General features: G+C 49.1%; 1 protein-coding gene across 6 annotated transcripts in view; it reads right to left on the bottom strand.

The window, feature by feature from the left end:
- Positions 1–684: 684 nt before the first annotated feature.
- TEAD4 (TEA domain transcription factor 4) overlaps positions 685–23,337 on the bottom strand; it is a 76,263-nt gene continuing 53,610 nt past the window's right edge. For 5 of the 6 annotated variants that reach the window (XM_084633943.1, XM_084633944.1, XM_084633941.1 and 2 more), the window contains 6 exons: positions 22,588–22,643; positions 20,510–20,640; positions 19,655–19,828; positions 7,848–7,988; positions 5,927–6,079; positions 685–914 (listed from right to left, as the gene is read on the bottom strand). In XM_084633943.1, the coding sequence (XP_084490069.1) occupies positions 801–914; positions 5,927–6,079; positions 7,848–7,988; positions 19,655–19,828; positions 20,510–20,640; positions 22,588–22,643 (769 nt within the window). In that variant the 3' untranslated portion in view covers positions 685–800. Of the gene's footprint in view, positions 915–3,185; positions 3,256–5,926; positions 6,080–7,847; positions 7,989–19,654; positions 19,829–20,509; positions 20,641–22,587; positions 22,644–23,337 lie in introns of all 6 variants that reach the window. The other variant, XM_084633945.1, reaches the window with a different exon arrangement.

Raw genomic sequence — 23,337 nt, 5'->3', positions numbered from 1 at the left:
AGAAAACATCTCAAAAAGAAGAAAGTGTCATTCACACAACCCCAGCTTGGTAGGGTAGCTTTACTTCCCTTAGTACTGTATAGAAGACCTGAGCAAGCTTGGTGCTCAGACAAGCCTAATTAGAAGAAATGTGTGACTGTGCGTGTGCAAATGAGTCCACTTGCATATGTGATTATGTGTGTATGTGTCTGCTTGCACACATGCATTGCTGTGTGCATGCTTTTGCCTGGGCACGTCTATTGTGCACATCTCTATTCTTGCATCCATTTAACTGTGCAAATGTGTCTCTGGGCAAGTGTGCTGGCCTGGAGTGCACACGTGGACCTGGGAATACATACATGACTGTGTGTATGTGTACATGACCAGGCATGTGCATACATCGGACTCAACTTGTACTTGTGACCCAGTGCATGAGACTGTGTGCAAGCATGCAGGTGTACATCTGTGACTGTATGTCTGTGCACATGAGCGTGTGTATGATGTGCATCTGCATCCTATTATCCTTGAGCTGCTCGGCGGCTTGGTTGCCCCAAATAACATGGAACCCAAAGGGGCAGTTAACAGAGATTGGTGGTGTGGTGTGATGTTGTGTTTTCAATGTCTTTGTTTCAAGCCTTTTCCCCAATTACACAAGCCCATGACGCTGCACTATTTTACACTTGCAATCACAAACTAGCTCGAAGATTTTTTTCTGAAAATACACCATGTCTGCAGTTTATTTTTTGGATTGGTATTGGGGTTAGGCACGGGCGTTTCCCTCAGATATACATTCATGGAGGCAGTTCCTGGGCAGAGAATCTCTAGTCCTTCACCAGCCGGTAGATGTGATGCTGGGCACCATGTTCACTAGCTGACACCTCAAAAACATACGCTATGCACAGCAAGGTCTCTTGAGTGTCCCTGTTCGTCACAACCTAGACGGATGAGAAAAGAAAGCAAGTGCTATTTTTTCTGTCTCAACTTGTAAATATTCTAACACCTTTGAACGTATCCAGTGTTAAACATAATCCACAGAATGAACAACAGGAAAGATACACAGTTCAGCAATGACACCCCAAACTGGGGCTGTCTCCAAACACCAGTAATGAAACATCTGCTTGGTACCAACAGGGGGCGCTTTCTCACAACGTGAGGACTGAGATGCAGTGAAAGCACAGGAGGAGAAGCCTCCTCAGGACCATAAAGAATGGAAATATGTGGCCAGTGAATAATAAGCACTCACCAAGCAAGGGGGGGAAAGTCTTGTCGGGACTGGGAGCAGTGAGCAGCCGTGTGTCCTTGGAGCCAGCAGATGTCACTGTTCCCAGGGGTGACGAAGGGTGAATTACACTGAGAATTCCCCAGCACTGAGAGGGTGTTGAAGGGAAAGGTCTGCTGATGCCAGTGAAAGAGGGCTCTTAGTAGCTTGAGGAGTGCGGTTGGAGGGGACATCAAGACTTGGAGCCTAATTCACAGTTGAGATGTAAGCAAGGTGGCAGGTTTGTAGAAATTTTGGTGGTGCCCAGAACCCCCCCCCAACTCCGCCCCCCCACCTGCCTAAGGCTCTGGGAGGGAGTTTGGGTGGGGGGGGGAGGTCTGGGGTGCAGGCCTTGGGCTGGGGATTGGTGTGCAGGAAGCGTGGAGGGTGCAGGCTCTGGGAGGGAGTTTGGGTGCTGGGTGCAGGCTCCAGGCTGGGGCAGGGGATGGGTGTGCAGGAGGGGGTGAGGGGTGCAGGCTCTGAGATGGAGTTTGGAGATGGGAGGGGGTGCGAAGGGAGGGGGTGCAGGCTTTGGGAGGCAGTTTGAGGGTGGGAGAGGGTGCAGGGGTGATGGCTGTGGGGTGGGGCTGGGGATGAGGGGTTCATGATGCAGGAGGGGGCTCAGGGCTGGGGCAGAGGGTTGGGGTGCAGGGGGTGAGGGCTCCGGCTGGGGGTGTGGGCTCGGGGGTGGGGCAGGGCTGGGGATGAGTTTTGGGTGCAGGCAGGCTGCCCCGGGGCTGGGGCCAGAGAGGAGGACGCCCCTCAGCCCTCTCCCCGCCGGCAGCAGTAGCTCTGGGGGAGGGGCCCCCCTCTCCCCTCTGGCAGCACACTCACCCCGTACCACTGTCACAGCATGTGATCCTAGGGCCCCATCTCAGATCCAGGAAGCCCCCTTGTCTCCCCTGTGGTGGGTGCCGGGGGGGGAGGGGGCAGCTTCTATCACATGTGCGCCTCCTCCCCTGTTGCTGCCCCTCACTGTAGCCTCACTGGGGGTGGGGGATGGAGCTGCCCCTTGCCCAGCGTAGGGCAGGAGCGGTGACTGTGGGCGGGGGACCCTCTGTTTGCTAGAGGGTCCCAATGGAAAAGGGAAGGGTCCGAGGCAGAAGGGCAGGGTCAGGGCACCCTGCCCTGGCATTAGCGGATGTCGGACACTAGGACCCTGCGGCGGCAGTTGATGCCAGAAGCCAGCAGAGTGGAGGCAGCATGGAGCTTCAGGGGAGAGTCAGGGACGCTCTTGGAGCCAGGGGAGGTGCGTGGGGGCAGCACGTGGGGGCCGGGGGACACTCGAGAGGGGTGCGGGGGGTGGTGGTGGTGGTCAGCAGGCAGATCCTGGGGAGAGACCCGGCCCCAAACATTGGTGGAGCCGGGCCCCCGGGCCCTGAATATTGTTGGAGCCTGGGCACCATGGGCCCATACAACTTGCCACCCCTGGATGTAAGATCGACTCCCTTATACCTCCCAATGCTCACTTACTGGTGGATGAATGGGGGTAAGCAATGCGGAATGGGTTTAACTTACACACCAAGAAGATGTAAGCAAAAGGTGCCTGTGAGTTGCCTACTTGAATTTACACATTCGTACAGCCTCCTGCTTGTTACTTTTCTTACTACATCGACCCCTCCCCCATCCCAGCCCCTCAATAATCTCCGCTACGCTGCAAAATCACTCTCCTGCAGCCTGCGTGACTGATCGCTGACAGCGATTGTTGTATGCATCCCACAGTTCCCAGCACAGCTCCCTTACTGGCTGTGTTCTACAGCAGACCTTTGCCCCGTTCTGTCCTGCGTGAGGAGCCAGGAGGGGCAGAAGCTAAATCCTCACGCTGGCAGATCATAGAATCATAGCCCTGGTCTACACTGGGAGGGGGGGGGGGGGGGATCGATCTAAGTTACGCAACTTCAGCTACATGAATAACATAGCTGAAGTCGACGTACTTAGACCTACTCACCGCGGCGTCTTCACTACGGTGAGTTGACTGCTGCTGCTCCCCCATCGACTCTGCTGCGCCTCTCGCCGAGCTGGTGTACAGGAGTTGACGGGAGAGCGCTCGGGGGTCGATTTATCACGTCTAGACTAGCCGCGATAAATCAACCTCCCCGCTGGATCAATTGCTGCCCGCCGATCCAGCGGGCAGTGTAGACATACCCATAGAATATCAGGGTTGGAAGGGACCTCAGGAGGTCATCTAGTCCAACCCCCTGCTCAAAGCAGGACCAATCCCCAATTAAATCATCCCAGCCAGGGCTTTGTCAAGCCTGACCTTAAAAACCTCTGAGGAAGGAGATTCCACCACCTCCCTAGGTAACCCATTCCAGTGCTTCACCACCCTCCTAGTGAAAAAGTTTTTCCTAATATCCAACCTAAACCTTCCCCACTGTAACTTGAGACCGTTACTCCTTGATCTGTCAAGGATGTCACAGTACTCCAGGCTGATCTGCTATCAGACCAATTGTGGGCCTGTACCTTACGAGGAGCATGGCCACCCTTGGAGACAATGCTCCAGGAGGGAAAGAGCTCATTTGTTAATTTGTGAATTTTTTAGCTGATTTTGTTGTGTTCTATTTTATTTTCATGCCTTATGCTTACCTTTGTGGCTGAACTAACCATTGCCCTCTGTCCGGGATTCAGAGATGGGAACTGGCCAGGCCCAAGTCTGGAAGCGGGCATCCAAGTGCTCCAGGGAGGTAGCAGCCAGCTAGACTCCCGTAGCCTCAGAGACCCACATTCAGAAGTGTTGCATAAGGCAGAGCATGCATTACATGATGGTACGTAAGAGACTACGTCTAGAGGGACTCTAAGCTGGTGAAAACCACAGGAGGGGGCTGGAAGAATTTATTGAGACTTGTCTCTATTTGGCCCCGGGAGCCAAAGGGTTAAAACACCTTGTACCACGAGAGACCCCTCACACCCAAGTGGAAGAAGGTGGGGAGGGTAGAAAATTCTCAGACTGTACGCTAGGAGCCAAGGCTGTAGGATTACCAGTGCAGGATGTGAAAGGCTTTGCTGGCCTACGTGAGAAATAGCTGTCTGTGGTGGGAGGTGGGGGAGTACCTACAATTATTCAGACTGTAAAACCCCATGGGAAGGAGGGCAAGTGCATCTGTAGATGTACAGGGACACTGGAGAAGGCGATGGAAGGAGGTGCGCTGGAAAGCATTTACAAGTGCTCGTCAGCATGAACTATGGCGCACAGACCTCGTCCCTCTCCACTGCCCCACCTCCCTTCTCTGCTCATTTTCATCTATAACAAAACTTGGCATTTACTCAGCAAGCACCTTTCCTCCAAGGATCTAAAAGCTCGATACAACTGTGAAGGACTAAAGCTTCACAAGGCCCTGTGAGGTAGAGAAATGGCATTAACCCTGTCCTACAGATAAGGAAAATAAGCTACGGAGGGGTGATGTGACTTGACCAAGGTCACAGGATTTCCAGGGCAAAGCCAGGAACAAAATCCAGGCCTCCAGATTCACAATCTTGGGCATTAGCCACAGGAGCATCCTTCACAGATCTAGTGAGTAAGAATCCATGCTGTGCCTTAAAGAGGCACAGCACAGAGCTCACAGTCCAGAGTGGCTTTAAACCACCCTTGCACCCTCCTAATTCTTGGCTGCGCCAGGGGCTGGAAAGGGCCCAAGTGTAATTTGGACAGCTCTGGGAGCCTAAGCTCTGGCAACCTCCCAACCCAGGGCTTGCCTTATGGACTGCAGTGCTGCATGGAATCTCTGCAGCAACACGCCCCTTCCTGTCCCGCTGTTTATGCCAGGATTTGGGATGGGTCCTGGGAAGGCAGCTTTATGGCTGTCTTCAGCAGTGCATGAACTGGAGTAATCTTCCTGCAGTCACAACCAGGGCTTTTAGGGTTTTTTTATGATGCGCTGGCCCTCTTAAATGGTGTAAAGGGGCCAGAGCAGGGACAATTATTTCACCCTCTGTCTATTGTTGGTACTGGAGTTCCCAGCACAGCTCCCTTAGTGGCTGTGTTCTACAGCAGACCTTTGCCCCGTTCTGTCCTCTGTGAGGAGCCAGGAGGGTCAGAAGCTAAATCCTCACGCTGGCAGATCATAGAATCATAGCCCTGGTCTACACTGTGTGGGGGGGAATCGATCTAAGTTACGCAACTTCAGCTACGTGAATAACGTAGCTGAAGTCGACGTACTTAGACCTACTCACCGCGGCGTCTTCACTACGGTGAGTTGACTGCTGCTGCTCCCCCATCGACTCTGCTGCACCTCTCGCCGAGCTGGTGTACAGGAGTTGACGGGAGAGCGCTCGGGGGTCGATTTATCACGTCTAGACTAGCCGCGATAAATCAACCCAGAGTAAAGGGGCCAGAGCAGGGACAATTATTTCACCCTCTGTCTATTGTTGGTACTGGAGTCTTCTTTATTGCAACTTCTGCCTTCACATCTGGCACAACTTTTTGGCGTCATCTACTCTCCCTTTTCAAACCTTCTTCATCTCTCCTTTCTCTCCATTGCCCGTGCCTCTCATTCTTCTCCCTGTGTTCCTGATCCTATTTATCTGAATAACTGCACTCTGCGTAGCTCTGTAAGGGGTGCTGAGACGCAACTGACACTAAATAAAATTAACTATTGAGCTGTATGTGGAAAACTTTGACTCGCAGCTGGGGACTCTTGGATATGGCTTAAATATTTCAAGGCAACAATAAAAACAATTCAGTGCCCCCACCTGTAAAATAGTAAAGTTCTCCAGCACGCTGTTCATCATGTATTTCTCTGGGAGATGTTTGAGTTTATGGATGAAATTAATCATGTATTCACATAGAGGGGAGCGGTGGATGCGATAGGAATAGTGTCCATTTTCATAGTGAGCATACTCCGTCTATAGTGTAAAAGAGAAAAGGTGCACACAGGGTCACCACTGTTTTTATTAATGTTACTGATAGTTAAAATAATAATAACCACATGCATTTTCACATCGCTTTACTAACATTAGTTCATTCATCATTCCTTACAATCATCCACTCTGAAGTAGCTTTCCTTGAGCTCTCAAATTTCTCCTGCTTTGATTATTTAAAGAAAAGCAAAGGAACATATCTACTGTGGTAATATCTACTGTGGTAATAACAGTTTGCACTATTATAGCACCTTCGAGCTAAGGACCTCAGGGTGCTCTGCTGCTATTAATGATTTAAGCTTCCCAATGCCTCTGTGAGATAGCTCAGTAGCATTATTCCTGTTTCACTGATGGAGAAACTGAGGCACCCAGAGGTTGTGACTTGTCTGAGATCACACAGGAAGGCAACGGCACATCTAGGAATATACACCCTGAGTCCCAGTCCAATTCTCTACCTACCAGACCATGCTGCCCAGATTAGCAAATGGGGATTAAACATTTGTGGAACTCTTTCATTACTATCACATTTTAGCTCCAGTATAGAATCATAGAATATCAGGGTTGGAAGGGACCTCAGGAGGTCATCTAGTCCAACCCCCTGCTCACAGCAGGACCAATCCCCAATTTTTGCCCCAGATCCCTAAATGGCCCCCTCAAGGATTGAACTCACAACCCTGGGTTTAGCAGGCCAATGCTCAAACCCCCTGAGCTATCCCTCCCCCCTAACATGTACATGTAAACTTCCCCCAAACTGAAGTGACAGGGGAGTTTATCACTTCTTAGCAACCCTCTGCATTCCCCATATGCCTTCATCTTGTTTTCCCATTAGAATCCTATCTCCTCCCCCAAGTGCCGGCACCCCCATCGCAACAGTAATTCAGAGGAGGAGGAGGTGCTGCTTCTTCTCCCCTCTTTTGAGATTGCCATGAGGCTCCCAATCTCTGCTGAGCCCCGAGCAGTGGGATGGCCCCTAGCCAGAGATTTGCTTTTGATTTCAGCAGACACGGTGAAGAGCAGCCGTTCTTGCTGCACTTTTAAAAAAAGTGTAGCACCTATTCCTGTCAGAGCTTGCGGTTATATGAGGAGCAGAAGGGATTGGCCTAGACACTCACCCTGGGTGGGTGGCATTATCTGTCAGTAAAGGTTTATCTTTGTAAACATATGGGTTAGAAACTTCCTTTGTCTATATATTCTATCTTTGTTGAGAATCATCCTGCAGGCCAGCTGAACACACTGAGGAGGCAAGAGCCATGTGTTTAAAAATCCCGACTCAAGCCCCATAAAAATCAAAAAAGACTGGCTTAAAAATCATGAGTCTATAAAAATAATAATAAATGTGGGGATCTTTCTATTTGCCTTCTAGTTTGTAAGCCCCAAGAGGTCACATTTTCAAGCTTTTCTCCTCAACTATGAGGGCTGGGAACTTCATTGTTTAAAACAATGAAAGCTGAGTCTCTCTCAATCACTGGACTCCAGGAGCTGGCACTTTAAGAAAAACACCAAATATTGCAAGACATGTGATAAAATTGTGTGAGGGGGCAACACTACAGGCAGGATCAGGTCCATCCCTGCATGTCTGACACACTGCACTAGACCGATGCTTCCTGATTTTCAATCCTTTTCCAAGCCACCTCCCTGACAAGGGGATACTTTCTGCCCTCAGAGGCACGGGTGGGGTTTGTAAGGACATGCAAGGGCTGAATTGCACCCCAGAGTACTCTGCACTCAGGGCTCTGCTGCCTTCTCTTCCTACCTCCACTTTCTCCACCACCTGCTTTCCGAAGGAGCACACCTTAGTGGAGCAAGTAATGATCATGTTTTCTGGGCTTTCGTATTGGCTGGAAACACCATAGAAAGATCTGGATTCATCTTCAATGTTGGTGTTCAAATCAGCCTGCAGGAAAAAAGACAAGGATAGTAGGCAATTCCCAAGTAGCTCATTAGTTTTGGGTCACTGGCATCACACACACCACTCAAGGAAAGAGTTCTCCTCTGGCCTTGGGCTTTTGTTTTTGGGGGTCAGGGAGAGGGGAAATCACGCTGCCAAAGCAGATCAACATGTGTGCCCAAGAAGTGGAGGAAATCTGGGCATGGGACACCTTTTCAAATTTGGGTGCCTAAAGTTACGCATCTAAATTCTAATTTTGACATTTAAATCCCTATTTAGGGTCTTGAAATAGGTATTTGTGGGCTTAAGTTAGGTGCACAAGCTATCGTTAGGGCTAAGTTTGAAGATGTGGTGCTACACCACTACCACCAGGGGTCACACTAGCCTGATATTCTATCCTGAACAAGGAAAAGAAAAGTTTACAGGTGCCTTGCAAAAAACAAAGCAACAGAAAAAGGCATTTAGTTTATTCAACTTCATGAAATAAGAGAACAGAGAGCCCCAAATTCCTCAGTGCCTGATGTGACCAGGTGCTAATTTACTATATTACCTTCCCTTCGATTCCTATGGGCTGGTTCAATCTGTACTACCCCCCTGCAAGGTTAAGGGAAATAGGGAAGAAAATCTCTTTCTGCTTCTGGGACAGTGGACTCTATGGCCCTGTTGACAGTGCGACAAGAACCAGCATACTAGGAACACAGTTCTAGCATGGTTTTCCTGACTGCCAGCAGAGACTTTTATCCAAGAACCTGGTTATGGAACCATGCTCTACACTAGACACTGGGAGAGCCCACTGTGCAGCGCAGCTAGTGGGATTCTCAGAAAAAACTTCATGTCCACATTGGTCAGAGAAACCTGCTAGATCCTGTTAAGAAAATCCAAATAATCCCAGAAATATAGGGCAGGAAGGGACCTCATGAGGTCAGCTAGTGCATCTCCCCATGCTGAGGTAGGATTAAAATACCTAGACCGTCCCTGAGAGGTGTATGCCTAACCTCTTCTTGCTATCCAAGGATTGGGATCCCACAGCCTCTCCAGTGCTTAACTACTTTTACAGTTGGAAAGTTTTTCCTAACATCCAACCTAAATCTCCTTTGCTGCAAACTCAGCTGATTATTTCTTGTCCTACCCTTGGTGCTGGTGGACATGGAGAACAATTGATCACCGTCCTCCTTACACCATGTTTAAACAGAGCTAGAGCGAAGGTGGGATCACAGCGCTGACAGACCCTTAGTATTGGAACAAAGTCAGCAGGTTCTTCCATGACTGCTGTGGCCAAGCCCAGATATAGGGAGACTCTGCACTGGCTGTGTTAGTCAGGCTAGGAGTTAGAGAGCCAAGAACCTGGTCTGTCTGCATGTACGGCAAGCACAATAAAGAATCCTTGTCCTGTTCATCACAGGTCCCATCTCTCCTTGACCAGGAGAGGTGTTACGTGAATCTTTCTCTGGGGTCCCCCGCAAGAGATAGTGGTACCACTTTATTATCATTTCCAGGAAGTTACAGTTTTAGCTCCAGAATCGGAAGCCTGGGAGCACAAGCTGGCCGGGGCCGACAAGGACTCTGCGCTACACAAGTGACCAGCAGGTGTTGATCCCCACCAAACGCTGGAGCCAACGCCACAGATGAATTCATCGCTTTGCCAGTGGTGACACTAACAACATTAGCAGGAAGCCATGTAGAAACGTACAGCATTTCAATCCAATCTAATTCCCCTGCCGGTTAACGTGCTGCTGCAGGCACATGGAGGGCAAGGAGAAGAAGGAAATGCAATCAACCCTACCATTTATTTCACCAAGTCCAATTTCCGTTTCCCACTTAGCACGTCAGCTCCATTGTCCCATCCCTGCTGCCTCCCTCTGCATCTGCACAGGCTGCAACATGCTGCGTGCAATGGGTACCTGGAGGAAATGGGCGCCTTCAGGAAACCTGTTGGGCTCAGGTAGATACATGATGCCATTGAAAGCTGAGCCAGCAAGCCACTGAAATCCAATCACCACTCATTTTCCCAGAGCACATGTTGCAAGTTCAGAGCAACTGCCCCTGTATTTCCCCTTAGTGGTCCAGCAAAGGCACCCATGCACAGGCTTCCAGCTCCCCGGCCGACGCCTTTCTGGATGGAGACTCCCGTCTCTCTCCCTCCTGACCAGAGTATGTCCAGGCTGCACAGCTCCCTGCCTGCACTGTGTGATTCCCAGCACAGATAGGCTGCCCAAGGACACCTCCTCGCTTTCTCCTCAGAGACGGTTAACAGGTGTAATTGCTACGGTTATAAGGTACCACAGTCAGCACTTCTTAAACAAGCTTACTTTATTCTTAAGGTAAAAAGCATATTAAGAAAACATATCAGAAAGAACAAAAGAACCCCTACACATGCTAATAAGCTTACCAGAGTTAACCCCAACTCTAACATAGATTATGGCAGGAGCAGTCCTTCAAAGCCCCACCCCAGGGGTTTCTTTGTGGTTACAAGTTCATCACAGCTTCAGCATAAAACAAGCTTATGGGACCTTAGTAGGCCAGGTCCTTCCAACCCAACCCATAAGCAGTGGTTCTCAGACCCCCTAAAAAATGTCAAATGGAGGTACAGACCCCTTTGGAAATCTATTGTCAGTACATATGGTTGAATTCTGTTCAGTCAATTTTCAGTCTAAGTCTTTTGCGGACCCCTCAGACATAGCTCCGCGGACCAAACCACTGCCCTAAGGATTGGGGCCCTCCATGGACCGGGGTCCTGTCCATTTGCTGGATCAGGAAAAAGGCCCTGAGCCAGTTTAAAACCAGGCTATTTACCCAAACCCTTCCTTTGTCTGTCAATCCCTGGAGAATCCAGTTTGAACTAGCATATGTGCATCTTTCCAGGGAGATGGCTTCGCTGGAGATGTCACAACCTGGGGGAATTTGCCTAATCACCCCCTGCTTTATCCGTCCCATGGAAATACATATAATTTCACAACAACACCTACACCACTGCATTTTTAATACAATGGACCCTAAAGGTATTAACCCTACGTCCGTGAGGTCTACCTTAACTCAGTAAAGCAGGGGTGACCAAACCATGGCTCGCGAGCTGCATGCGGCTCTTTTACAGTTAAAGTGTGGCTCATGGAGCCTGCTCCCCTCCCCCCTCGCCACACACATTCTCCACCTACCAGACTGGGGCAGGTAGAGCTCAGGGCTTCTGCCCTGTGGCGCGGTGGTGGGTCTCAGGGCTTCAGCCTCTTAGGAGGTGCCTGCTGGGGCAACGGGACTGACGCCCCGAGCCCCAGCAGGCATGGCCCGCAGGGCTGAAGCCACGAGCTCTGGCAGACGTGTCCGGCTCTCAAACTTCTGAAGATTATCATATGCAGCTCAGAGGATCAGTAAGTTTGGCCACCCCTGCAATAAAGTTTATCTTAATTCCATAAGGTTTATTCAGGATATTATCCATCTGTCACAGCACATACTCAGGACCAAATAACAGATGGGTTTATGGCAGGCTTTGATGAAGTAAGTACAGTGGCTACAGGTCTGAATTCTAGCCTAGCAGCTGTAGTCTCCAGCCACAATCCCAGGTGGACAAAGATCAATTCAGTGAAAAAAAATCTATATTAGTAGAACAGGAAGGTTGCATAGTTGGGCACTCAAGAGTCAAGAAATGTCAGAGTTAAGAATATGCAACCATTGCTCTGCCCCATTTAAGTGTGCTTTGCAATACAGCCTTTAGCTACAGCCGCCGACCAGTCCTCAAATTATACAACATAACTGCATACAGTTATTACCAAAGCCTTAAAGAGACATAGCATCTTTAAATGCTTCTTTATTCTTCTATATGTTATGTAACTCATTTCATTGTCAGAATGGTCTGTCTTATTTTGAGAGACTCCAATGTTTTATAAGCTACAGTCTCTTCTCTCTAAAGGATTGGGCAGATCTTCAGCTAATGTAAATCAGCATAGCTTCACTGAAGCCAAAGGAACTACTCCAACTTACACCAGCTATGGATCTGTCCCTAATGTCTTAATAACGTTGTCAGTACCTATGTTCTACGCTTTCAACAGGATACTTTGGTTTTCCTGTGGCAGTTGATACAATTCTGCACGGTGTTTTATCAGTGTATTAGCTCACCTGCTGTTTCTTTAACATATGAGGCTGTCTTGGCCCTGATCCTGCAAACACTGACACATGTGAGTAATTTTCACACCTGAGTAGTCCCATTGAGCAAGAGGAGTAAAGGATCCGGGCTTAACTGTGTGCATTCTGGACTTTGTGGCTATGTAGCATAGGTGATCAAAAAAAGATGTGGGGTTGTTTCAAAATCAGATTTTACAATGTTTTCTCTAGAAAAATTAGCAAGCATTTTATCCAGAAAACCTCAGAGAAACTGAATTATCTCTTGACCAGTAATTGTGGTAGAATTTTTGGGAAACAAAGTCAGTCACTGAGAGGTGAAACAGAAGGATTGCAGTCCCACTTTAAGTAAAAAGCTCCACACAACCTTAACTAAGAAGTCACTGCAGGTGCCTCCATAGTTGGCAACTCACCTATGAAAAGGTCAGGGCGTAAACACCTGTTTAACACCTAGTTAATCCACATTAAACTATTTGGCACTAGGTAAATTTATGTTAATGCTGTTCCAATAAAGCAGGGAGCATTACCATTCAGTAACATTAAGCCCATGTCTACACTATTAGTAGCATAGCCCCAATGCTGTAGCTATGCCAGCATAACCCTGTAGTATAAATGCAGCCGACAGCATTTTTCCACTGCTGTAGAAAACCACCTCTCTGAGGGATGGTGGCTAGGTCAACAGAAGCATCCTTCCACTGACCTAGCTGCATCTGCACCAGAACTTGGTTGGCATAGCTATGGGTTTTTCACACCTCTGAGCTCCGTAGCTATGTCAAACTACATTTTAAATGCAGACCAGGCCTCATCCAAACCCGTTTCCTGGGAACCATCCTGATATGCCATGTCCCAATGAAGTAACCACCTATAATCCAGTGATATTTTATGTTTATTCAGCGCCTTTCAATCCCAAGCACGTTGCATATTACAGCTGGGATTTTTCATAGAGGCGTTTGGCAGTTAAGCACCCAACTCCCATTGAAAATCAATAGGAGTTGGGCACCTATCTATGTTAGTCACCTTTGAACCTCCCGGCCAGTGTTCCCTCTAATTTTTCCCACCCACGTGCGGAATGAATTTTGTTATGTGCACCACTATGAAGGTGATGTGTCAGGGGTGGGGCCGAGAGGTTCGGAGTGTGGGAGGAGGCTCAGGGCTGGGGCAGAGGGTTGCGTGCAGGGGGGAGGGCTCTGGGGTGGGGCCAGAGATGAGAGGTTTAGGGCTGGGGCAGAGGGTTGGGGTGCAGATGTGTGAGGGCTCCGGCTGGGGGTGCGGGCACTGGGGTGGGGCTCAGGATGAGGAGTTTGGGGTGCAGGACGGTGCTCTGGGGCTACGGCGGGGAGAGAGGACTCCACCCAGCTTTCTCTCCCCACAGCAACACCTGGGCTGGGGAGGAGAGGTGCCTCTCCCTGCCGTGGCAGCTCCGGGGCTGGGGCCACGGGGTAGGCGCTGTGACGTTGCACTCCATAATGCTTTATAGAACTATGCTTATAAGTGTCAATATGACGTAACTGGAATATGTTTTATGCTAGATATGCTATGTAACATGTCTTTGCAAAGGTTATGTTCTACTGCATATATTAATCCTATTCATACGCATGTATCATTTTTATATCTGAAGTTATGAGCGTTGGCTCTATGCTTGTATTTAAAGTGCTTGCTGCTCCCAGAGCCTGCATCCAACACCCGCTTCCCTCACTCTGAACCCCTTGGCCCCAGCCTGGAGCCCCCTCCTGCACCCCAACCCCCTCATCTCTGGCCCCACCTTAGAGTTCATACATCCAGCGAGAGCCCAAACCCCGTCCCGAAGCCCAACCTCCTGCCCCATCTTGGAGCCCCTTCCCACATCCCAAACCCCTCATCACCAGCTCCACCTCAGAGCCCACACCCCCAGCCAGAGCCCTCACCCCCTCCTGTACCCCAACCCCCTGCCCCAGCCTGGTGAAATTGAGTGAGAGCGGGGGAGTGACAGAGGAGAGGGATGGAGTTAGCAGGGGGCAGGGCCTTGGAGAAAGGGCGGGGGGCTGGGCAAGGGTGTTCGGTTTTGTGCAGTTAGAAAGTTGGCAACCCTATCCCCAGCACAGCTGCTCTCGGGTACCTCACCCAGCTGCAGGAAGCTCCGCGGCTGCTGCCTTCAGCGCCCAGCTCTGACTATTTGACGATTTTAAAAATCCTATGACCATGAAATTGACCAAAATGGACCATGAATTTGGCAGGGCCCTACTCATTACATATTTCCCTCTTAGAAGGCAGGCCTATGGAATCCTGCATCAGCTGCAGCTTCCAGATGGTCGCCATGGTAGGTTCCATGCAAAACAATAGTCTGGCTTGGAGAAGGTAGAACTTGGGTCTTGGTGGCTAGATCCATATCTGAGAGGAAAGGGGGAGGATTTTGGCTAACCAAAGATAACAGAACGCATTTCCAGCCACTAGCAAGATCTGGGAATCCAGGAGCAGAGAAGAGTTCAACAAGACTGCAAGACTCCATGACACTTTGACAACTGGAGGACAGCTGCCCCTGCTCTTCGACACAGCTCCCTCTGCCAACACACAATTCCTACGCTTCTGAACGCACATGGCAAGCAAATTGGCTGGAAGAAGTGCATTTTTACAAAGCCCCTTGTTAGAATAGAACAGCTATTAAAAGTCAGTGCAGTCTTGCTAGGATTCCTTAGCCCAGGTGAAATTAACGGGGGTTCTCAGTCCCATCCTCAGTGAAAGGTGCAAACATCATAAAAATCTTCATCACTAATTGCTGCCTTGTTTGCTGTCTGCAATGGCAATTAGAGAGGCCAAGGACAGAATGGACTTAGAAACTGAATTGCCCTCTCATCCCTCCAGGCAGTACCTGCCAGGTCCAGATTTAAGGCACACTGGCGGGCTGGGCACCGTGCGTGGGGAAGCGTGCAGTGCTGCTGCTTTGTTCTGTGGGAAAGCAGATTATTTCAGTCTCCAGTCCTCCCCTCCAGCCCCTTCTATGAGTATTTCATTCACTTCATGAAAAGAAAGAACCAAACAATTTGATTGGTTTCTAGGCTTTCCTATTGCTGAGGTGAAGAGATTATTATGCTTATTTATCATCCGTTTAGGAAAAGTCTCCTATCAGCCCTTTGGGCAATTCCTCAGATGCACCTAGTTCTGAATCAGAATGCTCTGTGCACTTTAAATTAACCCTTGAGTGGCAGCAGGTGGTTTACCTCTGCAGACAGGTGCTTTGGACAGCTCTGGACTCCGACTGCCCACCTGGAACCCCTGGTCTCTCATCTGCATTCCATCTCCCTCCCTGTGTGGCCCCTGGACTCATACGCCATCCCCTGAAAGTTTTACACTGCGAGTGCTCCATTCCCATGGCGTGTGAAGACATAAGAACTCCCCCACCCCCCATGCTATTAATACACATGCCTGTAGCAGGATGTTCAGGGGGAGAGCCAAGTAACAGGTGCGAGAGATAACGTTACGCTGGAAAAGAGCAGGGCTGCCGCTGCCCATGTGTTAGGAGGGTAATGTCTCATATTCATTGTCCTGTGCTGGAATGCGCTCAGAGCATGGAGAAATGTCACGGAGCAGCTCTTCACAAGCTGTCGATCCAAGGCCAAGGGTCAGTTCATTGTCCCTCGGGCTCCAAAGGCCAAATTCATCAAAGGGGTGTGTGTGCTGGGAGCGCTCAAGTTTTAAACAAATTATATGTTTGACATCTGAAAACTAAAAAACTAATGAATGAATATGGGCACAGATCTGTCTCACTAGAGCCAGCCGTTGCTGGTAATGGCCAAAATCCCCAAACTTGGGTGTTTTAAGTTAGGCATCGAATCCTTGCAAGCTCTTTGGGGCAGGAACTGTTGTTTTCTTCTGTGTTTGGACAGTACCTAGCACACTGGTCTATCACTGGGGTTTCTGGGTGCTACAGCAATAGAATTACATGAATAAATAAGAATTTAATAAATCAGTAGCTTGATTTTGAGAGGCACTGACCATAAGCAACTGCCATTGAAACTAACAGGAGCTCAGAACCTCTGAAAACCAATCCACTCATACATGTATCTAAATATGGATTTAAGTGTCTAATTTTAGGCATGCAAGTTTGAAAATTCTGGCCAGTATCTTGTTTTTATAGAATACTTTTCATCCAAAAGGACTTTACCAACTGTATAATGTAGGTATTGCTTTACCCACCACTGAAAAGCTGCCTCCTCTGTGGAGGAATAAGGTAGCTTCTTTGCAGTGCACAGCAACTAAGACAAGAAATGAAGTTGCATTGTTCATGCAGTTGAAAATGCAGGGCTACATAGCAGAATTGGTTGAAAATTTTCCACTGAATTGGTTTTTCAGAAAAAAAAAAAAAAAAAGTGGTTTTGACTCAATGATTTTTTTTGTAAGAGGTGTCTGGATTCTGCTGAACATTTTGACTTTTTGTCAAAAAAAGAACTTCCAAAACCAAAAAGTTTTCAGTTTTCTGCCAAAACCTGAACAATTTTGGCCACCTTCCCACTCTCCCTAAAAAGTTATTTGGAACTGCCGCCACAGGCCCGCACAGAACTTGTAGTTCTGCTCCCTCACGCCCCCTTTCTCTGCTATGGGCTGGGTTTCCCAGTCAAACTACATCTCCTCTGATGTACTGTGGTTGCTCAACAAAAGAAAAGACCCTAGTGCACCAGGGGAGATGTAGTCTGGCCAGAGAGCCTGGCACATAGAGCAGAATGAGGGTATGAGGCACCCGAACTACAACTGCCATGAGGTACTGCGGCAGAATTTCCAAATGAATGTTGTTGGCTGAAAATTTCTGTTTTCAGTTTTTCACTAGAGAGTCTACCCTCTTCCCTCACCATCAATTTCCCAACTAGCTCTAATGTTCAGCCACGGAGAATGTAATAATCAAAGGGCTTGTCTACACCGTGGGGTAATGCGCTCTATAGACGTGTGATTTCTAAAGCACACCAGTGTGCTAAGCTTTAACTGGTCTGTGTAGATCCCGCTGGTGCGTGCTAATCTCTAGTGTGCTTTAACACAGCGCTGTTTCAAACAGTGCTATGTTAAAGTGTACCAGCAAGGTCTACAAGGACGAAATAATGCATAACATGTTAGTGCACTTTAGAAATTACACTCCCTTAGATGTATTACCCCACACCAAGCTGAAATTTTACAAGGTTAACACTGACACTCTTGTGAAAATGCCACTGATTCTTAAATGTTCACAAGTGCTCAAGACCTCTATTTTACATCTGATCCACAAGACAGCTTCTTCAGCAGCTCTGTACCCAATAGTGTCATGCTGAGACACTGGTTCAAAACTGACATTCAGTAAATCATAAATACTGCTGTTTGCAGATCCTAGAGAGTACTGTATATACTCGTTCATAAGCTGAATTTTTTTAGTAAAAAAAGGAAGCACCAGAGAAGGGGGTCGGCTTATGAACGGGTACAGAGAGGAAGAGGTGGGACACAGCCCCTCCCCACCACATTGGGGTCAAGGAGAGGTAGCACAGCCAGCAGAGCCAGAAGGGAAGAGGTGGGGCCAGAGGCTCTCCGATTCTGGCCATGCCGCCCTGTCTGGCCTGCCGGAGCAGGCTGCAGCCAGCCCAGAGACATCCTCCCCTAGCCCTACCCAGATAAGGTGGGAAGAGATGGGATGGGGAGAGTGTGGGGGTCCCAGGCTAGGGGTGGGGTCATGTAGGGGGTGGTCACAGGGGTTACTCCCCCTGACCCCCAACTTCTCTCCCCCCAAAAAAATTTCCCCACCAGTTGCTGTCCCAGCCTGTCAGGGTAAGCAGCTGGTGCGCCGGGACACTTTGTTTACTTAGGTTTACCTCCATGCCTGCGGACGCTCGAGGTAAACAAACCATCTTGGCTCGCCAGCGGCTTATCCTGATGGCCCGGGAGCCAAAGTTTGCTGACCCCTGAATTATAGGGTCGGCTTATGAATGAGTCATAAAAATTTTCCATTTTTACGTATCCATCTTGGGGGGGGGGGTCAGCTTATAAACGAACTGGCTTACGATCGAGTATATATGGTAAGTATTCCTTGGAGGTTTCCAATCCAATTACTGACCCTGCCCGATCTTGCTTAGCTTATGATAAGCAGAGACAGGATCACAGCACAACGTTTATGCCTGAAGGCCATTAATGCGCCTGCTTTTAGGTGCACAGAAAGGCCACCACCACAACTCATCACCAGACATATAAAGCTCCCTCTGTGATTCAACAAAATACAGTGCCCCCGCGGTATCAAAAAGGAACCAGGAAACCAAAATGCCATATGGTATCACTGACTGCGCGCTCTCCGATGCATTCCAAATTACGCAACATGCCAAATCATTCAAGACCAGGATTTGGAATGCCCCAGACACCAGGACATGTCAGTCCATGCCCTGCAATCAGGAGATGCCTCACCCATGCCCAGCACAGAGACAACATGTAGTCACCTTAAGTGAGATTCCCCCCTGTGCAGATGGCCTTCATGCCACTGAAATCCTTCAAAATAAAGGCTTAATTCAGACTTCAGTGGCATCAACTCCTTGTTTACCCATCTGGGGTAAAAAAAAAAGAAAAAAGTTCGAAACACAACAAAGGTGTTCAGAAACAAGCCATTCACCCTCCTTGCTGAACTCCCTGCTGTCTCTGCTGAGCCTGCCAATCAAGTGGTCAGTTAGTGACAATTAACATGATGAGTCTGAGAGAAGGATAAGCGTCCACTAGGAACGGGACTAAGACCATCAGCTCATTTCTCATAGTCTCGCTATGAGAAATGATCCAGCATTGAGTTGCAAGTGGTAATGTTAAAGTGAAAGGCTCCATATCTCATTACTCATTACAGATTCCCCCAGCCATCCAGCCCTGCCACTGCCCCAAGCTGCTATTATTTGTAATCTTATAATACCTACAATAACATCCGTCTCCAAATTATTTCCTCTGTGCCCTGCAGCACACACAAGATGCAATGGCACAATGCTACAGCTTTTGCAAAACCTGAGCTTGCGCATCAAAAATTCAATCCAAGCAACTGAGAGGGTAGAATTTTGCCAGGCTGATTCAACCTTAAGTTTTCTGCCAATTTACCAGAACCTCTCGGTCAGTTTTCAAGAACACATTTGCTGTATAATCCACTTTCATTGGTGCATGTTTCCTATTTTGTGGTCGGCCTTGTGCCTAGTGTAAATCACTTGTACATAGATAATGCAAACCCACAGAAATAGCGAAATAGGGCAGGAAGGGGGAAATAGAGTGCACGCTGGGAAGTTATTGAATATTTAGATTCAGGGAACAGATAGCTTCAAGGTTGCAGAGGAGAAGGATTTCCCTTACACATCAATCATTAAACCACTGGTCTGAACTGCAACTAAACAAACTCCCAAGAGTTTAGTCAGTTACAACTTTGCAGAAGGCAACACCAAATATTTGCCTTGCTCCAGCCAGAATGTCACAATAAGGCGTTTTGCTCTTCAGGGGGAGTCCCAGATGCGAGCAGTGGGTGAATTAGCTGCACACTCAACACTGAGTATCTGGTACTTCCCACAAAATAGCAAAAGGAGCAGGAGCAGCTGGTCAGTCTGGGAGCTTCCTTCTCTTACCCAGAACTTGACAAGGAAGAAGGCATTGGGTGGCCCCTTTTCAAAGAGCTCCTTCAGGCCCCCTTTCTTCTCAGGGAACTTGTCATAGATCTGCCGGATGTCCACCGCCTCGAGGTAGGGGTCACTGTAGCTGGGGCTTGACTGGCCAATGTGAACAAACAGGTGCTTGTTATACTGCAGGGAGACAGGTGTGAGACATTAGGGTGACACAGGATGGGCCTCGGTTCAGAGTTATCACCCAGTGCTCTTCACAGCAGAAAAGATGGGAACAGAATGTACTGGCTGGGACCATCTAACCATAGAGTTCAGGGGAGCTTTTGGACAGAGACAAACCAGGGAGCCCATTTGGGCCTTAGGACCCAAAAATCATTTACCTCACAACAGGCATGAACGGTACATGTGCAGGAGGCCTCTTAGGAAAACACTGCAGGAAGTGCTGTCTGGCCCCTTGCCTGCTGAAATGGCTCTGCAGGGATTCTACCACTATCTCATGATCACCAGAGCGCAGTTTGTTCTGGCCACATCCTCCCACCCTGGAACATACCCAGAATGCCCACTACACTCGGAGGGGAGATCAGAAGTCGATGGTGTAGAAGCGGCTACACTGGCTTCATGTCATTCTGTCTTTTGGGCCTTAGGACATTTTAATGGAGGAGAATCTGTTTTTACCAGATCCTAAATTCCCCAAGCTTGGCTTCTAAATTTGTCCCTGCCAATGCAGAGCAATTCAGTGGACCGGGCGCTTCAGTACATAGTTAAATAGCTAGACACATACTGAACAGCACACCTAGTGTAAATTAAAGCTATCCAGTGGCAAAAAATACATGGGAAGTGGGAGTGAGGTTTATATCTTACTGTATCTTGGTCTTGTTGTTGTTCCAAGAATGCAGAGAATTCTAACATCCAAAGTTTGGAGCTGGCAACCCTTCGCCCCTGCCAAGGTGGAGCCGATGGGGAAGGTGAGAGGCCAGCAGGAGACTCAAACCCTAAATGCAAGGGGATGAAAAAATGAGATGAAAAAGAGCCAAGTCAGCAACAACTGTCATTTTCAGCATCTAATGCAGGGGTGGGCAAACTTTTTGGCCTGGGCCACATCGGGTTTCCAAAATTGTATGGAGAGCCAGTTAGGGGAGGTTGTGTCTCCCCAAACAGCCAGGCATGGCCTGGCCCCAGCCTCCTATCCGACCCGCCCCGCTTCTAGCCTCCTGAAGGCTCCCCCAGGACTCCTGACCCATCCAATCCCCCTGTTCCCTGCCCCCTGACGGCCTCCACAGGACTCCTGCCCCATCCACCACCCTGGCCCCTTGATAATCCCCAGACCCCCCACCCCTGACTGCTCCCTGCCACCTCATCCAACCTCCCCTCTCATTCCTGACTTGCCCCCAGGACTCCTGCCCCATCCAACCACCCCTTCTCCCTGTCCCTGGACCGCACCCTGAACCCCTGCCCCTGACTGCTCCCGCCACCCCATCCAACCACATGCCTCCTTCCTGACTGTCCCCCCCCCCCCCCGGACCCCTGCCCCATCCAACCCCCGTTTCCCGCCCTCTGACCACCCCGCCCCCTATCCACACCCCCGCCCCCTAACCACCACCCCCAACCCCCCTGCCCTCTATCCAACCCCCCTGCCCCTTTACCGCGCTGCCTGGAGCACCGGTGGCTGGCAACACTACAGCTGCGCCTCCCAGAGCACTGGGTCAGGCCGCGGCTCTGCAGCTGCGCTGCCCGGCCGCCCAGAGCATCACACCAGCGGCACAGTGATCTGAGGCTGCGGAGGATGGGAGACAGCGGGGGAGGGGCCGGTGGCAAGCCTCCCGGGCCAGGAGCTCAAGGGCCGGGCAGGAGGGTCCCGCGGGCCGGATGTGACCTGCGGGCCGTAGTTTGCCCACCTCTGATCTAATGTCACAGCCTAGTGAGAATCTTTTTTGGACTTCAACCCTCATATAAAACACTTGTCACAGTCTGTCCCTCCCCGATCAGTTTCTCAACTGTTCTTCTCTGAGGAAGTAACCCAGGATATGCTGCTAAGTAATGGATCAATCTAACTGCCACTGAAGTCAAAAGAAAGATTCCCACTGACTTCAGTGGGAGCTGGACTGGGCCTTAAATGAATAGCAAGACAATCTGCTTGGATATCTCAGAGCAGTCACCATGAATGAGGAAATGTTGAGATTGGGAAGGAAAAACCACCTTCTGCTCTACTAGAACAAGGCATCTGAGGAGAGTCACATTGGAAATACAACCCCCTTATTGTGGTGAAAACAGAGCGATCTTCTGGCTGGAGCATGGTGCTGGGATCTCGTGACTTCTAATTCCGCCTCTGCCATTGACCTATTGCGTAATCTTGAGCATGCCATTTAGCCTTGCTCTGCTTCAACTAGTGGGAACTTGGCATCTAAATCCCCCTAGGCAGCTTTCAGAATCTCAGCCTATGTTTCTAATAACTCTGCCTGTGTGCAGAGACAGCAGCCACTTTGGTTTTGGAGTTGCTGCAGCCTGGTGTAAGAGGAGACACACACACTGTGCTCTCTCAGAAACTTTACTGTTCTTCTTCCATGTTTGTGGCTTCCCTTAATTTTATGGAGTCATTCAGACTGCAAGTAAATATTGCTCTTTGTGGTAACCAGAGAAATTAAAAACACAGGATCAGGTATGGTGAGGTTAGATTGAGTGAGTGGAGCTGGATGGGACATGCATTGGTTGGCTATATCAGATAAACCTGTGGCTGGACAGAACAAGTCTGGGACTAGATGTGGGTTGTTCTCATTCTTGTGGTTTCTCAGGTCCTTGCGGAATATTCGAATTTTCTATTTCCCCTTTAGTGGCAGGAAGCATGTAAGTCTCCTTTATAGTTATGACTAAAGAACTATGATTTTCTTACATGGCAACATGATGTGTATGTGCTGTGCAAGAAACTGTGTTTCCCTACCTACCTGGTAACGGGAGTGGAGATTGAACAGCATAGGTTTGTTGAGAAAAAGGTTTCACGCTGTAGGAATATACATGAGAGTTAGTTAAAGAAAAATCAAAGCATTTTGTTCAGTTCTCTGGGTAAATTAGGTGAAGGACTTTCCGGGGGGGAGAGAAAGTAACTCCACGAGAGGCAAGGAGGGCCCAGAAAAGGGACCCTAACAGTCCCTATACAAAAGGGGCCTCTAAGAGCATAACTTCAATAGAGCACCCCATGTATAAAAAGGGACCCACACAGCACACTGCATTCTTACCTACGTATCCAATAGCACAGACCCACTCAGGGGCATCCTTCAAGCTCACCTCAACGATTGGCTGTATGGAGATTGCAGGGCTTCTGACTTGATTCCCTACATGGCCTGCCCACCTAGACCCTAATGCCCATGTATTTATACAGCCTTTTGTCCAGAGATGGACTTAAGTGTGGGAAATGTCAGTAAATGGCAACTCAGCCTCTCTGTGTTGGGCTCTGCGAGCTCCTTTCCTGGTGATGGGCCATGTGGGGACAGCTTTTCAGAAATGCTCAACACCCTCAATTGGGACTGGATTATCAACAGAGTTCCACTCCCAGTTAGGCCAGATTTTCAGAAGTGTTCAGCACCTGGCAGCGCCCCCTGTTCTCAGTGGGAGGTGGTGAGTGCTACGCTCTGGAAAATCTGGCCCTTAGTCAAGATCCCTGAGGGATCCCTCCCCAGTTCACTTGCAAACTAGAG

The sequence above is a fragment of the Lepidochelys olivacea genome (genome assembly GCF_965140295.1).
Source record: "Lepidochelys olivacea isolate rLepOli2 genome assembly, chromosome: 1".
In the NCBI taxonomy this organism is placed as follows: domain Eukaryota; kingdom Metazoa; phylum Chordata; order Testudines; family Cheloniidae; genus Lepidochelys; species Lepidochelys olivacea.
Note: the sequence above shows the minus strand (reverse complement) of the source record. Positions and strands in the feature narration are given on the sequence as shown.